The 18,045-nt window shown below is 37.6% G+C and overlaps 1 protein-coding gene across 3 annotated transcripts in view; it reads right to left on the bottom strand.

Annotated features, from left to right (window-relative positions):
- Positions 1-1,381: 1,381 nt before the first annotated feature.
- Positions 1,382-18,045, bottom strand: part of LOC134527418 (ubiquitin-conjugating enzyme E2 S) — a 65,281-nt gene continuing 48,617 nt past the window's right edge. For all 3 annotated transcript variants that reach the window (XM_063360089.1, XM_063360090.1, XM_063360091.1), the window contains exons 4-5: positions 8,740-8,868; positions 1,382-1,989 (exon numbers count right to left, since the gene is read on the bottom strand). In XM_063360089.1, the coding sequence (XP_063216159.1) occupies positions 1,843-1,989; positions 8,740-8,868 (276 nt within the window). In that variant the 3' untranslated portion in view covers positions 1,382-1,842. The remainder of the gene's footprint in view (positions 1,990-8,739; positions 8,869-18,045) is intronic.

The raw sequence follows: 18,045 nt of genomic DNA, 5'->3' as shown, positions 1-18,045 counted from the left end.
GTAAGAAATACGTTAAAGTTAATTAAAATACAGTCGCATCCTGCAGCGTTCAGAACAAATACACATACACACAAAAATACGGGCTACATTACACATATGCATTGCACCACAGTAAAAAATTTAAAAAAAAAGGTCGCAAATTGATGGAAATTTACAGTGAATAGCGCGCCGTGCGCGGAGAAAGGTCATTGTACTCGGTCAGCTGTTGTTTCGGCGCGTCTTAGTCGCCGGCTGGCTCTCTGTGTTCTCTGAGCTGCGCATGCGCAGTATAACTCACTCAACGCTCCACCCAGACTCGTGACCTTCCATCAGCAGCCAGCCAATAGAAGCGAGCCTAGCGGAAAAAAAATATAAGCTCCACCTCCCGTGTACCAATTTTGTCCAATTCTAATACCAGTTTATTGGTATACGCACCAGTTTTCACGCTGCCGTGTTCAAGTTTACGTTCATCTTGATGTCTTGATACCAATAATTAATTATTTACGATCCCCAGATATAAATGGTTAGTTTAAAAAATATGTGTCAACTGTACAATACTTCCGAAATTATAAAATACGTATAAAACAGTTACCAAGACTCCGCTCATTTTATCTTGTGAAGTTTATATCTCGTACCAGTATTTCAGCTAAGTTGTGACATAAATACAGTATCAGCAGCCACATAATATTCCCGACAATCCCGTTACGTTTATACATTCGTGATTTTACGTTTTTCCCTAGTACAATTTAGATTGTCTCCTGCTATAATTACTCGTACTTTTACACGCCTAGACTTAAATTATTACATGTTTAGAAATAAAAGCAACTTTTCATGTTATAAAATATGTATATTTTGCGATTTAAAATGTTCATTTTTTCAATACAAAGCACTGTTTTCAAGTTATAGTCAACAATTAAGACATTTTAAGAAGTTAGGAATCTAACTTGACTTCAATTTTCTATATTCGGTTATTACGAGTACTTGTTGTTACAACAATTTATCACGCCATTATCAGGTCTCGTAGTAGCGGAGTTTTGTTTTACAGTACCCGTTAACTCTTTCGTGCACAGCGCGCCGGCCGTTCGCGTCATTAAATTACCGGTGCGACCTATATGGGGGGAATCTTGAATACCAAATTCAAGACCTCAAATTATGGGTGCGACCTGTATGCGATGGTGACCTATATGCGAGTAAATATGGTAACTATAAAATGTCAATAATAATTTTGGCTTTTGGAACATTATGTCCACTCACAATAGAGTGCGCAATAGAAATTGAAATATTTAAGTAATAAGCTTGTAGTAAACTTTTCCTGCTACATGAAGAGGATTGTGATGCATAAACGAAAACTATTCTGCATGTTTTTAGGAAAAAGGGTGCTGAAATAGAAAAAACCACATTGTAGAAATCACAACAAAAATTGATTTTATTTAAAAAGTTATGCACAACTTTCTTACATGCCAATTCCAATGAGGAATTGTGAAAACTCTGTTTGACATCTCTAGTATAAGAGTGCTTAATGTAGCAATAAAATGACTGCCAGGCAGCATGCCAAAATATAAATGCTAGTACTGATGATTAGATAAGTTAAAAGACGTAACTATGTCCAAGTAAAAAGGAACTTACAGTTAACTTAACACGCATAACAAAATTTGTATAAAAAATTATATATATGCACACTTTCAATTAGTAAAACATTCTCCAAATTACGATTACGGAAACACAAAACATCAAATGTCAGTTTTCAAACAGTCACAAAAAATAACTTAAATATAACTTTTGTGCCAAAACACATTGAACCAACTTGCACTGTGATCACATAGATCTTGTCCATATGTACAAATTACATCCGAGCAGTAAATTTCATAACCTTTTCAGTGTTCTCTTCTTATCTTTCAATTGTTTTTTCTTATCCACCTGAACCTTTTTATCACCAGCATGTTTCTTTGCCATTGGCCCATCCATAGAAGACATTCCTTCTTCGAGCCCAGGCTTGGGAATCTTGCACGACTGAAAAAAAAAAAGTTGATTATCGAGACAAGTGTTTAAATTCTTAAGAGACAAAATATGTATGCAAATTAGAGCCACCTTTGCCACTTGCACAAGATGTGAAAGAGGTGGCACTGATTATAATTGCATGCAACACAATTATAAGCTCATACCACAAATAGTCTGCATACTAATTTAGCGTGCTGTGAAACATGCACAAGCCAATGTCACCCTGGCCCTCAAACCAGGAAAGTGTTTCTTGGACATATTGACTATCACCTAAGTCCCATTCAAGCAGTTGTGCTAAGCAGGTACATATAGTACCTAGATCCCTTACTGCAGGGATGGTCAAATATGAAAAATAAAAATCTGGTGAGTCTCCAGATTTTATTGCATTTCGGATTGTGTTAGAAGATACCTACAAAAAACCAAACATTAAATATCAGTAAAAGCACAAGTAGCAATTGAAATTAGCAATTGAAATACTTTTTTTTTTACAATAATGTGTTACCTAGTTTGACTACCAAATTAACTGATATCAACTAATGATCTCCAGTTAGCGTGATAGACCACAATCCAAGCCTTGTTGGTCCAAATATGGCAACCACTGCAAAAGAGACAGAACTTCCTAAGGGGCTTGCCTGCTTGCATCTTTTTCACAGCTAGTCTTGTACACGTATGCACAACATACTAAACTGGTATACATTATTTTTGTTGAGCTGCAAATAACTATGGAATGTTAATGATATCTCTAGATTCTGAGGATTCTAAAAAGCTAGGTACAGTTAAAAACATTTTCTGAAAGAAATTCACACCATATCACAAAGCATTTCCTTTGGTTCTCCTTATTCACACTGCACAATAAATGCTGAAGAAAATGTAACTTTGACAACAAATTATGCAAAAAGTATGTAATGTATATTTTTTTCAGTTAGCAAAATTTCAGCCACTCAAAAAATCAAAAAGTTCAACAAAGTCAAAAAATGTTCAACGTAAATATAGAATGACCTGTACTGGGTAAACTGAAAGTGTTAAAATTGCAGGTGATAAATGAAGATTGTTTGTTCTACATACCTTAAATAATTTAATGTTCTATAATCTGAATTTTATCTAAAAATCACCTAAATATACCCATTTTAGCCATTTTTCATCAATACATTTTAACAAGCATTAAAAAAACTGTTGTAGGTTTAAAAGTTCCAAAAAGACCATTATTTTGATACATAAATGTAATACATCCCACAATTAAAATAATTTCATATATTAAGGTACAATATTGGGATATAGGTACCTTATAAAAATAAAACCATAACAAGGAAATATTAGATTTTTCACAAAGAAACTTGTCACAAATATAAAGCCATAAAATCTTGGCTTTAGATATTGTGTAAAGAAGATAAAAAATTCAAGGATGCAATTTAAAATACAAAAATGAAAACATTAACCCATAGAGACCAAGCCTAAATCAGCTACATCAAACAGATAAAACCCAAAAAAGTACCTACACATGTATTATGAACACAATGACGACAGTACAGACGAACACATTCTGAGTGAAATATCAAACAGCACAAGAATTCAGTGGAAGAAATATAGTCATGAAAAAATAATAACAGCACAGACCCGAACGGGGACGCACCACAATGCCGAAATGAAAAATTGACCACAACGCCGACAGCTAGAAAACTGCTGTGTACCACAACGCCGAATTACCACAATGCCGAAATACACTGACACCAAAAACTGTCATTGCAGGACTGCCACAAAGGTTAGGTTAGACTAGGTTAGGTTAGGCTAGGATAGGCTAGGTTAAGTTAGGTTAGGTTATGTTATATTACACTAGGTTAGGTAAGGTTAGGTTTGATTGTGGTATTTCGGCATTAAGGTACATTTAAGAAACACACACAAATTCATTCAGTTGTTATTTCGGCGTTGTGGTACACAGCAGTTTTCTAGCTGTCGGCGTTGTGGTCAATTTTGCCATTCGGCATTAAGGTATTTCTGTGTTGTGGTTAAGACCCCAGACGAACACAGTGGGCTAACTATGACGAGAATAGTTTCAACAATACACCAATTCCTCACTTAGCATGACTAATTTGTTCCTAAAAATGTTAATGTTATTCTAAATCGCATATTATGAAGCATTAGTCTCCATAAATAGCAAAACTAATTAACTTCATGTGTTCCTAAATGTGTAGGGAAATATTTTTTACGTAATATAAATGCATAGAATAACTCAACGATAAATATGTCACACCATTTATCTTCATAAGCCTACCATTGAATACTTTTGTATGACCAAAACGACACTACGTAACGAGAGGTACCTAGGTGGTTATGTACTTATCGTCAATAGGCTGGTTGGCTTGAGGGCCCGGGCGTGACCCACTCACATCACGTAACTTTCCACGAACTTTCGAAACCATCCTTTACCGGCAGTGAAACTGATATTACTGTCCGGATATTTACATTTTAATTTTTAAAAAATTAAAACCTGCATCAGTCGACGCCATTCTCCTACAGAGGCGGGGGCAAGTCAGGTGCTTGTGCAGTACATTTCTGGCGCCAAGCGATGAACCAATCGTCTGTGCTAATTTTAGAATAAGCATCTTGAATTGTGTGTATTTAAATCTTGGGAATGGTTTTAATCAATGAATAAATTCAGAAAATAAGTTTTAAGAAATTCTTTTTTGTTTTCAATCACCAATTTAACCTAGAAATCAACAAAATAGCTTTTAAAATTTTATAACATCTTTCCTATTCAGTGCTTAACTACACATTAATAGTTTCAAGTGTTGTCTTTGTCAGACTTGTTATTATCGGACTGCATTACCGGGCCAGTTTTAAATGAAACTACACACACACACCCACACACCCACACACCAACACAAACACATATATAGCTTTTTATATAAGCTAAGCCATGCCCCTTACCCAATATTTATCGCGGAGTCAGTGGCAATTATAATAAGTAATTATATTGATGAAGATATAAATGTTCAACATAAAATCCACTCCCAATTTTTTTATATTTCTCATTTAGGATAAAATATTTATTCCAAAGATTTCTTTTCCCAAGGATACGGACTTAAAATAATGCATAGAAAGTTCAACAAGGTGTGCATAGTGATTGTGAGATAATACTTAAGAAAATGACATGAAATTTCTGTGCTGCAGCTTGATGAGGCTACGGACAGTAATAAAAATGCACACCTAATTTGTTACATATGTTTTCTAGCTAATGATAATATTGTTGAAGACCTAATGTTCTGCAAAAGTATCATTGAAAGTGCAAAGGCTCAAGACTTGTTTGAAATTCTTAATAAGTTTATAACATAAAATGGTTTGGATTGGGAAAAGTGTATCAGTGTCCTCGATCAACGTCTGGCCACTATGGAGGATTGATTAAAAGCGCTTATTCGCAGTAAAGCATTCCAAGCTATATGGATCCATTTTACCATCCTCCACAAGGAAGCACTTGCTTCGAAGTTGATGAGCTCTGAATTGAACTTGATATTAGAACATGTCATAAAAACTAGGCCACTGAAAGCCAGCCAGGTTCAATAAACTATACATGGACATATATGAACACATGGCTCTGTTATACGATTGTAATTCATGATGACTTTCACGTACAAATGTCTTATCTCGTGAATTCGAGTTACATCAAGAAATTCACACTTTTCTGCAAGAGGAAAATCATGAAAACTCACAGATACTTTGCCGAACCAGACATTTTGCTGAAAGTACAATATTTTGTGATATATCTTACAAACTGAATGCCTTAAATCTGTCTCTGCAAGGCAATAAAATACATATCTTTTAACTATTGGATAAAATTGTGGCATTTAGAAGAGAACAACAATTGTGGATCAGAAAAATTAATGAGGATAGCGGTCAAGATTGTTTCCCAAAATTGCATGAATACGCTGCCTCTAATGAGCTCATTGTCTCACAAGGTTGTCCCTTTTCACGGAACATCTTTCGAAGCTCACTGAAGGTTTGCAAAATACTTTGCGGAAGAAAATGACAAAAATTTACGTGGATCATACTCAAGCGCCAAGAAGAGTCTTATTGAACTCTCTTGCGACAATAGCTATAAAACAAAATTCACTTGGTTTTGGATAACGGTCAAAAATGAATATTCAACTCTAAGTTCAAGAGCTATAAATAAGGATTCTCATTAACTTTTTCAGCATCCTATTTATGCGAAGCCAAATTTTCAGCTGTAGCTATAATAAAGGGCAAATATGGCCGAGATCAATGTGGAGCGAGAAATGAGTGTTAGTGTCAAGCCTTATTCTGCACTTTGAAAAAAGTGTGGAGGTCACCAAGTTCACAAGTCATATTTATTAACTTGCCACTGAATTTTTCTGTAATAATAAAATATTTTTGTGTGTCAATTTTATATATATATATATATATATATATATATATATATATATACACACACACACGTGAGCCTCATATAGTGGTTTTCATTTCCATGCCCAGTTTTATCAAAAATAAATAAATAAAAATTTATCATCATATTTGACCTTGTACACATATTTTGATTAGAGTGCCGCAACAAAATACTAAACCTGTAAGTGTGCCGCAAACTGAAATTTGGGAAACCCTGCTTTAATCCATAGGCATAAAAGTATGGGTTTTAAAGTTATTTTTGAACCTGAAACCGAGAATTCTCAGTAAAATTAAGACTCAACCAATAACAAAACTTTAATTAAATTATTGTGGTCTTACTTTGACCACTCTATTCTTTTTTTTCTTCACAAAGATGGCAGTCATTTTTGCTCATTTTTGGTCACATGAGAAGACTGATGCAACAGAGTAATATATGTTGGGCATTAGTTAACCATGTTTTGACAAGGTCAATCAATAACACAACTGCTCGAGGAAAGCAGCAGTGATTTTAGATAGCTTTACAAGATCCGCTGCTCTGGCTGTCAAGTTGAATTTATGCAAGGAGCAAATAGAGTGAATTTAAGCAAGTGTTTTTGTTTGCTTTATACTCATTTTCCAAAGCAGAGTAATTTAGTTTATTAAAACTTATATTATACAGCCAAAAAATGCACTGTACACAGCACAAATATTTACTGAGAAGCATTTACTTTGCATAGGTCTATTCAAATGTATTCATTTTAAGTGAAGTGTCCTTTTTAGCTTTTTAATCTCAAGGTGCCATTGCACATTTTACTTGGTAATGGGAACAATACATACTTCTAAATATTTACTCACATGCAGGAAAATTTTCACAGCTGAAGATATATTTATACATTTTTATAATTAAAATGTACAAAAAATGCATGTATTTCACATAATCCTTGTGCATAAATAGGGAAAACACAGTTATCAAATACAGTACACTAATCCTTCACTTAGCACAACTAATGTGTTCCTTAAAATGTTCGTGTTAACCGAAATCACATATTCTGAAGCACTGGTATCCATTAATAGCAAGGCTAATTTACTTATGTGTTCCAAAATGTGTAGAGAAATATTCTTTACATAATATAAATGCGTAGAATAACACTCAATTTATCTTTATAAGCCTACCATTGAATACTTTGTATGACAAATTCAACACTGTGTAATGGGAGATAGTTATCATCAAATGACTGGTTGACTTGCTAGCCCGGGCATGACCTTCAACTCACGTTGTGTACCTTTCCACAAACTTTCCAAACCATCTTTTACTGGCAATGAAACTGATATTACTGTTCCGATATTTACATTTTCATTTTTCAAAAATTAAAGTGCTTATTTGTGTATCACCGCTTGATTCACATCAATCATGTCAGGCCCGTGATTTTTTTTCATTGCATCATTCATTTAACTTTTTCCATGTGAATCATCTGTTCATTTCTGTTCTGATATCTAATGTCAAATATATTCCCGCTAGTACAACTGACAGTATCAGACTTAAATAATCATTTGATAGATTCCTTATTTTGTACGATTGTGCACACAGTTGACTTGCTTAAAACTACAGTGTGATCCACATAAGTGTGGCCTTCATAACATTCTGCATTCCATAATAATTCTAGTTCTGCATTAATCTCTCACTTGGAAGCCATGATTCCAATATGATTTCAACTGCAGGTGCTTGCGCACGTATAGTTACAGGCAGACGAATGGGCAGATGTTGATTTGTGTTTGTGCATGGGAGTTCCCTGTCACTGGCTAGACTAAAGTTCATCACGGCCCGGTTTGTGGCCAGGCGACAACGGTGTAACCTGGCAGCATAAGCACAGACGTAAAAACATTTGGTCCTTTACACTCAATAGCCGCAACCTAACTTGCCATAGCTGATGTTCGTACAACAGCCGATAGCGTAGTCAGACCTGCGTGCACATCTCTTCCCCCCTTGTATGGCTAACTGTATGCCACGGCACATCTGTTGTTTACAAAAATTGAAACAGACTTTGTGACTTGCGTGCGGAGATTTCACGCTAACTGAAATTTACAGAGACATGCTATTCAAATGCTAAATGAATTCGCGCAATCTGAAGATGTAATCAGTGAGAGATTGATGTATAGCAAGAAGTACACTCCTCCAGAGCATAAAAATACAAAGTAATTCCAGCCAGTCCAGTGTCTGACTGCAGAACTGTGACTAGTAACATTTTGGCTCAGTTTAAACACAACCACCATTGGAAAATGGTAATTTAACTTTGAAATTTTAAACCTTTAACATGGACTTTGCACAAGGTCAGCTTGCAACCACGTCATACATATAGCAATCCTTGACGCAGCAGATACCATACTCACTAAGGCATGAATTTCAGTCATCATCTTGGCTCTCTGTGAATAGCTGTCGTACTGCTCCAGCAGCAACCTGCCAGCCTCCTCGTTGAGAGCTGACTCCGCATTAGGCACTATCAGCAGGCATTTAACTGTCTGCAGACCAGAACATACCATGCATTACCACAGGGAAATGCCTTTATTTAAGACTCTGTCCACATTTCATGTTCGCTTGTTTTCATTTTCTTGTAATTATTGCTATTCAAAGGCTACTTCTTGAAATTTATCACGAGGATCTTTTGCTTTTGTAGATTGGGTGCACACTTTTCCACCCAGACATTTACTGAACTAAAATGTCACACAAGTGACCATGATTATGAAACCCAGTAATATCTGATGACAATATTTCAGACAGAACACAACATGCCAGAGAGCCAACAAGGTAAATTTACAGGAATAACCCTTAAATAAAAATAAAGACAAGAAAACAAATCAACTTCATGGCACCTAAAACTGAGCCTTAGTCTATAGGTATAGCACACTATAGCTAATCTATAAACATTTTTGGTACTACTTCTGCACTCTGAGTCATTTATGTCAACAAATACACAACATTCAAGTTAAACATAGGCTGTCTTACACCTGTTTCAACTGACTACACATTAGGGCAAGTACACATTCACATTTTATCACCCTTCCAGAAAAAAAAATTACTTATCAAGAAAAGATTTGCAGGACCGAATAAATAAAAAACAAATATTTCACTACATTTAATGTGCACACTCACGCAAAGGACGAATACAAAACATACCAGACATAACACTAGCGGAGCACAAACATATAAAATACCAAAGATAACATTAAACACACAATAACCCAATGAAGTCTGTTCTCATTCACAACACTCCTACTAGAACATACTTCAAACTTGAACTAAATCAGTTGCTTGAGTCCCAGTCCATCAACACAAAAACTGTGCTTTGTGATTGGCAAGCTCTTGGTTAGCACATCAGTTATCATATTGGCTGAACTTTGATGAAACACCTTAATCACGTATTCATCAATAAGTTGATGTATGAAGTGATGTTTTGTATCAATATGTTTTGTTCTTGCCTGATACCTATCGCTGCCAAATCAATCACACTTTTTCTGTCACATAGGATGTTCATAGTTGTATGATAAAAATCCTTGTCTAACTCGCTTACCAGTCCTCTGAGCCATAGAACTTCTCGACATCCAACAGAAAGCGCCATGTATTCTACTTCGACCGTTGATAGCGCTATAGTCCTCTGTTTCTTACTGCTATAAGTAACAACTCCTCCTTGCATGGTAAAAACATAGCCCGTCATTGAACACAGATAATCATCATTAGCCCAGTCTGCATCACAATGTCCCATTATAGTACCAGATTCCCCTTTGGTGAATTCAATCTTCATGTCTGCAGTGCCCTTTAAGTTCTGTATGAGTATGATTCTTTTCACAGCCACCCAGTGAGCCTTTCCTGGATTGCTAATTAATCTACCGACAGAACTTAGTGCAAATCCTATGTCTGGCCTGGTTTTCTTATAGATGTACATTAGCATGGATGTACATAGCCTCTACGTAAGGTATCTTGTTGGGTTCAACATCACTTTCTTGTGATTGTAATGCCATGCTCATCGATAACTTTTGATTAACATTGCTCGGAGTAATGGCTACATGTTGAACTTGGGCAAGACCTCCTTAATGTGTCCTTCCAAGTCAATACAGATTTTAGCTGCTGCTCGATTCCTTGTTACTCTCATTCCAAGAATATACTTGATTTAAGTCCTTCATTTTAAAGCAATTCATTAATCCAGTTTTAATGGAATCCTTCATCTGAATGTTTTTGCAAGCAACGAGTAGATCACTGACAAACTGCTACAACAAAAACATTTTCATTTTCTATTCTGAAGTATATACACTGGTCCATCTGTGAATGAGATAAGCCTATTTCTTCCAGGGCTTGATTTAACTTCTGGTTCCATGCTCTACTTCCTTGCTTGAGGCCATATATTGCCTCTGAAAGTTTACAAACCTTATTTTCATTTCCTGTTAATTTGATGCTTTTTGGTTGAGTTTTTCAATAGTCACCATGTAGAAAAGCCATTAAAACATCCATGTGTAAATCATACTTCTCAGCCAATGCCAAAACTAATCTTATTGACCCATGTCATACTACAGGGGCAAACGTCTCTTCATAATAAATTCTCCTTTTTTTGGGCTTAACCTTTCAAGACCAACCTAGCCTTGTAGCATTCAATTCCTCCTACTGCATTTCTCTTAGTTTTGAACACCCATTTGAAATCAATAGGCTTTCTATTAGTCGGAAACTTGTTATCTCCCATGCATTATTTTGTCTTACCGAATCAACGTCCTCTTGCATGGCAAGTTTCCAATGTTTGCTTTCTGAGCATTGCAGTGCTTCCTCCAGGGTTTGAGGATCAGGAGAGTCCACTTCAAATTTGTATGTGATAAAATCATCAATGTTCCTAGGTTTTAGTTTCTCATAGAATGCCGGAGCTGGTGGTCGTATACATCCTTTCTTTGGATTCTAGTGATGTGTATCTAATGTTCATGATAGCTAGATCATCATTTGTTTCTCCTCAGCTGCATGGTTATCGTTATCATCTGTTGCAACTTGGGTGAGAATATAAATTTTAAAGATGTGGTTGATGTAGGAGTTTCACACTCATTTCTCTCAGCTATATTCCAAGATATTTCATCTGCAATGAATACTACATTGCGACTCTTGATTACTGTCATAGTCCCTTGCTTGATTAACTGATATACATTGGAATTTTCACTGTATCCTACGAAATTGCATTCTAGGCCTTTTTCACTAAACCATCTACGGTTTTGCTTTTTAGTATGTATGTAAGATTTACACCCAAAAACTGGCAGATGTCTCAAGTTTGGTTTTAGACTGCTCCAGGCTTACTCTGGTGTTTGTCCATTCAGTACCTTGGATGGTGAGCGAGTGTGTAAGTAAGCTGCTGTATTTACTGCTTCAGCCCAGAATATGTGCGATTTTGTCTCTCAGCTACTCCATTATGTTCAGGTGTGTAGGCGCAAGTGGTCTGGATTCCCAGATACCTTAAAGTCACCAACAAGTCTGTGTTCATATATTAACCTCTATTGTCAGTACGAATGTCTTGACACACCAGCTTGTTTGTCTCTCAACAAATGACCGAAAAACCTTAAATGTTTTAGTTTCCTCATTCTTTGATGATTGTATGATTTGATGAAGTATACAAATACGTTCCTAGAGTAATCATTGATGATTGTGAAGAAGTAGCATGAACCTCCAATCGATTGATCCTCCATTGGGTCATAAATATCAAAGTGCACTAATTGAAGTGGTTCATTTGCCCTAGACCCCAGATGATAGAATGGAAGTAAGTCTGTGCTGCTTACCTTTCACACACAAGGTAAGGGGGTACTTACAACCTTGAAAAATGTTAGACCAGTCGCTAAGCCATTCCTTAATTGTCTCATGCCCCGTCGATTCAAGTGGCCAAGTCTTGTGTGCCACAATTCACCACTAGAGATAACAGACATCAAGCAAGACACAATTGGCCTTCGCTTCAGGACAATCCAGCCTGTATATATTGTTAACTAAGGAGGCAGTGGCAACCAGTTCCCAGTTAGTGTGGTATATGCCATTAAAATTCAATGTGTGGCCATTCTTGACAATTCTACTTACTGAGAGCAGATTGGTGGAAACATTAGGCACATATAATACTTCTTTTGCCTTAATGGTGTCAGCCTTTTCAGTTACGAATACTTTTATAAGTACATCTCCTTTTAGCCCAGGCAAATTAGACATATGCTTCCCGAAAAAATCGTCCAAAGCTGGAAAGTGTTTTAATACCTTTTCGGGGTCCCAAATAAGAGTCCTGTGAGTTAGCGACGGATTCTGACTTCTGCTTAAGTTTTGGGAGTCAAAAAACCGCGGAATTTTTGCACTTTGTTTAGATTTTCGCTTATAACTCCTAAACGACGCATCCTACAGAAAATTTTATTTAAAGCTTTTTTAAATGACATTAAATTATGCTTCGAATGGTGTTTGGTTCGTCAAAATCGGCCTAGCCGTTTAGCCACAATCAATTTTTAAAGTTGGGCCATTTTTACCAACTTGGGTAAAAAGTTGATTCTTTGTTTAGTTTTTCGTTTACCACTCCTAAACGACACATCTTGAAAAATATTTTACTCATAGCTTTGTTTAAGAGCATTAAATTCTACGTCGAATGGTTTTTACTCCGTCAAAATCGGCCTAGCCATTTAGCCGCAATCAATTTTCCGCTAACGCTGCTGTTTTGTCACTTTGGACCATCCACTCTGGTTAAAAGCAAGGAAAATTCTTGCTTCTGTCGGCCCAAATAGCGAGTTGAGTTATGTTGCCGTGCGGCTTGGGGGTTTTCATTTGCTCATGTCCTACATGGGCAAAATTGGCTTCATTATGGACGGCAGTGGCCTCCAAGATTTGTGGAGTGTTTGCTTCGCGATGGCATCCACAAAACAATGATGTCAGGCCACTACTATTCCAGAGCTGTACGAGCTCATATTTTGACCCAGCTCGCTTTGGCCAAAATAATTCTACAGACGATGTCCACATCTCAAGAAACAAAGCTGACAGACGAAGAGACTGATGCACTATCGTATCTCATAAAGGATTTTACATCCGAAATATTTGACATTAACAACCCAAATGTTGACAGTCTTATGGAAAAGTTCAAAAGACAATTGGAAATCTTAGAGGAACGAGGAAGCACAGCACAGCTGTGGGTGCAGTATTTCAGGATGGTGTCAGTCCTCAAGCGATTTATCGAGGCTGAAAGAACTGGGAATTGGATGTTACACCTGCAGAGCATAAGAAACATGATTCCATATTTCCACGCCAGCGGACACTTCAACTACGCAAAAGCTAGTCAACTCTACCTGCAGGATATGGAGGAGCTCAATAAAAAACTGACCCATGCTGAATATCTACAGTTCGTTGTACAAGGTTACTTCACAATAAGGCGCAGCGAAAAGCATTGGTCCGGAATATGGTCAGATATGACCATCGAGCAAGTGCTCATGAGAGAAATATCTTCTTGTGGAGGGCTATCCCGTGGGCGGGGAATCAGCGATGGGACTCTAGCCTGGTGGATCGCTGGCATGCCCACTGCAGTGGATGTTTTTCATCAAATTGAGAGTACTGTGAGGTCTCCTTCTCAACATCCGATCAGCATGTTGACACGACAAACTCCAGAATACGGAGGGACGACAGCGATTTGCAGAAATTCAGCGAATGGTTTCAGTGCCATGACCCATTCCCTAAAATGAGTTCCCTCATGTCCATCAGCACAGGAGTTATAGCAGATGACAGCATCAACTGCCACAAAGCTTTTGAAAAGGGCACAGCCAGTATGAAAACCATTGAAGGGAAAAACTTCTAAGAACTTCAACTTAGCAGAAAAAATCTAGTGGTGCCTCTACGAGCCGTGAAGGCTACAGCAAAGATCAACGGAGAATCAGCCCCTATCAGTCCGGACACGATTTTCCGCCGCATTCCATTTCACATGAAATCACAGCTTCAGCTTGAATCGTACTTTGGATTCGAATTGGCCTCGTACCCACTCCCACTGTTTTATGATGACGGCATGATGCGGAAGAGTAGAAAATCTGAACTATACAAGCTGTTCACTCCAATCAAAATGGATTTCACTGTGAATGCAGACTACGTAGTGGATGGTGGTTTCCTCCTGCACAGAGTTGTGTGGAACAGCGGAGAACAGTTTTCCAATATCATTCACAAGTACGTAAATTACGTGAAATCCAACTACAAGTCTGACAGTATCAACATAGTTTTCGATGGATACCCAGAGGATGTGGCCGAAAAGTCTGCTGAAAGAGCGCGAAGAGCCCGTGCTATGTCATCTTCGTCGGTTATATTCCAGGAACATACCAAAGCCACAATGCCGAAAGATCGTTTCTTGTTGAATGATCACAACAAGAAATGTCTCATATCGATGCTGACAAACAAACTGATGGACGAGGGCATTCACGTGAAACAAGCCTTGGAAGATGCAGATTCTCTGATTGTGAGCACAGCAATGGAGAGGTCTATAGAGGGAGGCAATGTTTTCATAGTGGGAGAGGACACCGATCTGTTGGTCCTGCTCTTTCATGTTGCTGTCTTTGAAGAGCCCATCTCCAACGTGTTCCTCATTAAACCCGGGAAGCAGAACCAGGAAACTGTCGTTTACAGTCCGAGCAATTGCCGGCTGCCTCAAAACATGAGGAAGCATGCCCTGTTTCTCCATGCCTTCACGGGGTGCGACACCACATTCTCATTTTTTCTGCCAGGGGAAAATTCAAGAAATTCATGGCAGACCAAAACCTCCTTCATCAGGCCTCTATTTTTCTTGACCCGATCGCAACTCCTGATCAAGTTGCATAGTCAGGCGTTCACTTCATAAAAACCTTGTACACGGGTGGCAGCAGCAAGTCCCTCAATCAAGTGAGGTTTGACCTTTTCCAGAGGTCGCTTTCAAAAAAGAATTTTGACTTGGCGTCCTTGCCTCCTACAGAAGCGGCTGCTCGCCAGCACTCCTTCAGAGTTTATTTACAGGTGCAGGTATGGAGGAGTAATGTACTAGATCCAGAGAGATGGGGATGGAAATTAACCACCAATGGGTTAACTCCCATCACAATGACTGATCCACCGGCCCCACAAGAACTTCTCAACTCCATATCGTGCACATGTAACAAAGGGTGCAAAGCAGCTTGCTCCTGTAGAAAGGGAGGGATAAAATGCACCACCATGTGCATAACCTGCAAAGGGCACGCATGCCTCAATTCCATCTCTGAAGACAAGGATGTTATACTGGATGCCACCCAGTGTGACGAGGAGATTGATATCATCGAAGGAGAGCAAGAAATGAATCCTCATTCTCAAGATTCCGAGGATGAGGAGCTAGATGACGTGATTGGCGAAGAGCAACCGTCTTCTCCTAAACGGCGAAATAAATCGTCAACATGAGTACCTTGTACATCTTTCATATTATGATCTTTCATGTACACAACTAATACATCTTTCATGTACACAACTAATACCGTTATCGTTTACATGTATACAACTTTTGTTACCATCAATAAAACATTATTCATTATAATGCCTTCTTATATTTTGAACCCACATAACATCATTTTGGAGTGTCCAGGTGCGGATGCAGTAGGAGGAGGAGGGGGGGGGGGGCACGAATCCTATAATTTCTGAAACCCCAGAACAATTAATATTTAATATTTTATTAAAAATAAGGATTAGACTTGAAATTCCAAAGGGGGGCCGTGCCCCCCTTCCCTTCACTCTTGGATCCGCCCCTGGATGATTGTCATTGAATAAAACATCATCAAATGATTCATATGATCCATTCAAAGGGCATAATCAACTTTTTAGCCTAGTTGGTAAAATATGGCCCCACTTCAGAAATCGATTGCGGCTAAACAGCTAGGCCGATTTTGACGGACTAAAAACCATTCGACGCAGAATTTAATCCTCTTAAAAAAAGCTATGAGTAAAGTTTTTTTCAGGATGCGTCGTTTAGGAGTTGTAAACGAAAAACTAAACAAAGAATCAACTTTTTAGCCAAGTTGGTAAAAATGGCCCAATTTTGAAAATCGATTGCGGCTAAATGATTAAGCCGATTTTGACGTACCAAACACCATTGGAAGCAGAATTTAATGTGTTTTAAAAAAGCTTCAAATAAAATTTTCTGTAGGATGCATCGTTTAGGAGTTATAAGCGAAAAACTATACAAAGTGCGAAAATTCCGCGGTTTTTTGACTCCCAAAACTTAAGCAGGAGTCAGAATCCGTCGCAAACTCACAGGACTCTTATTTGGGACCCCCAAAAGGTATTAAAACACTTTCCAGCTTTGAACGATTTTTCGGGAAGCACAGCCTTTTTTTGGTCTAATTTGCCTGGACTATTTGCAGGTAACTGACAGTCAGTTTTTATCAGCTATTACAAATTGATAATCTGCATTTTCATGAGCATCCAACAGCCAGTTGAGTTTTCTAGTGAAGTGTGCCATTGCCATTGAATCTATGTACATGTATACTATTTCTCAAAGTCTGCATTTCCCGTTGAAAGAACATTCAGAAATGTACTGTGATCTTTTTTCCTTGGATCTGTCCCCTTCATTTCTAAACTTCTTACTCATTCAACATGTTTTGGGCAATTTCGTGGTTTTTTGCCGAACTCATTGCAATCATAGCATCTGAGACCCTTAAAACCCTTTTTTTTTCTCTAGTGTTATAGAAGACTAACGTCTGGTCAGGCAACAAAGGCTTATTTGTGGTAACATGAACATCTTGCAGCAGTTTTGTTTTAATAGAATCACCCGTAATAGGCATTCCTGAACTTTCTAGGCCCATAATCAGTGGCCTATATTTGTCTGATGATCCGGATAGCAATAATGTTCTAATCTATTCCTCACTTCCCTTAAAATTGATGCCTCTATTATGTGCTGTGTTTATAAAGGCGTTGTCATACTCGTCCACAGCAAGTTTCCAATTTGGTTATAATTGTTCTTAGTGTCAAACCTGAATCCTGCAAAACTTTCTTTATCTTGTCCCATGCCTCCTTTGCTGTAGTACTGTCTTGAACATACACAGAGTTCACCGCACTAATTGACAATATTATCTTTGTCCAAGCATGTGTAACGTTCTTGGTGTTTTCTTCTTTGCCAGTAACACACTGATATAGTTCATGTTCAAGGTAAGTTCTCATGGCAAACTGCCAAGTGTTGTAATTTTCTCAGCCAATCAGTTTCTGAATAGGTGGTAATGTGCTGTGTGCTTGTCCTGTTGCCATGATGGGCCTCCTTTATGTTATGTAAGTCTGTTGATTACTTCTACATCGCTATCACATCAATACACAATCATGTAAACCTTTAACAGCATACCTTGAAATCACAGTCCCATCACAACCATTTTGTCCCTGGGCCCATAAATTGTGATTTGCAGGACCGAATAAATAAAAAAAACTATTTCAATACAATATTTAATATGTACACTCACGCGAACGACAGACCAGACAAAACATTAGCGGAGCACACACATAGAAAATACCAAAGATACAACTAAAAAAACAATAACCAAATGAAGTATATTCTTATTCACAACACTCAGTAGCTAAGAAACATGAAACTCACACTTTTAAGAACTAAATAGCAGCATTATATTTTAGCATATTTTTTTATGACATATTTAAAAACAAGGGAAAAAATCTGTAGGATTACCAGGGAGGGCCCACAGGATAAC

This window comes from Bacillus rossius, chromosome 1 (genome assembly GCF_032445375.1).
Source record: "Bacillus rossius redtenbacheri isolate Brsri chromosome 1, Brsri_v3, whole genome shotgun sequence".
Taxonomy (NCBI): domain Eukaryota; kingdom Metazoa; phylum Arthropoda; class Insecta; order Phasmatodea; family Bacillidae; genus Bacillus; species Bacillus rossius.
Note: the sequence above shows the minus strand (reverse complement) of the source record. Positions and strands in the feature narration are given on the sequence as shown.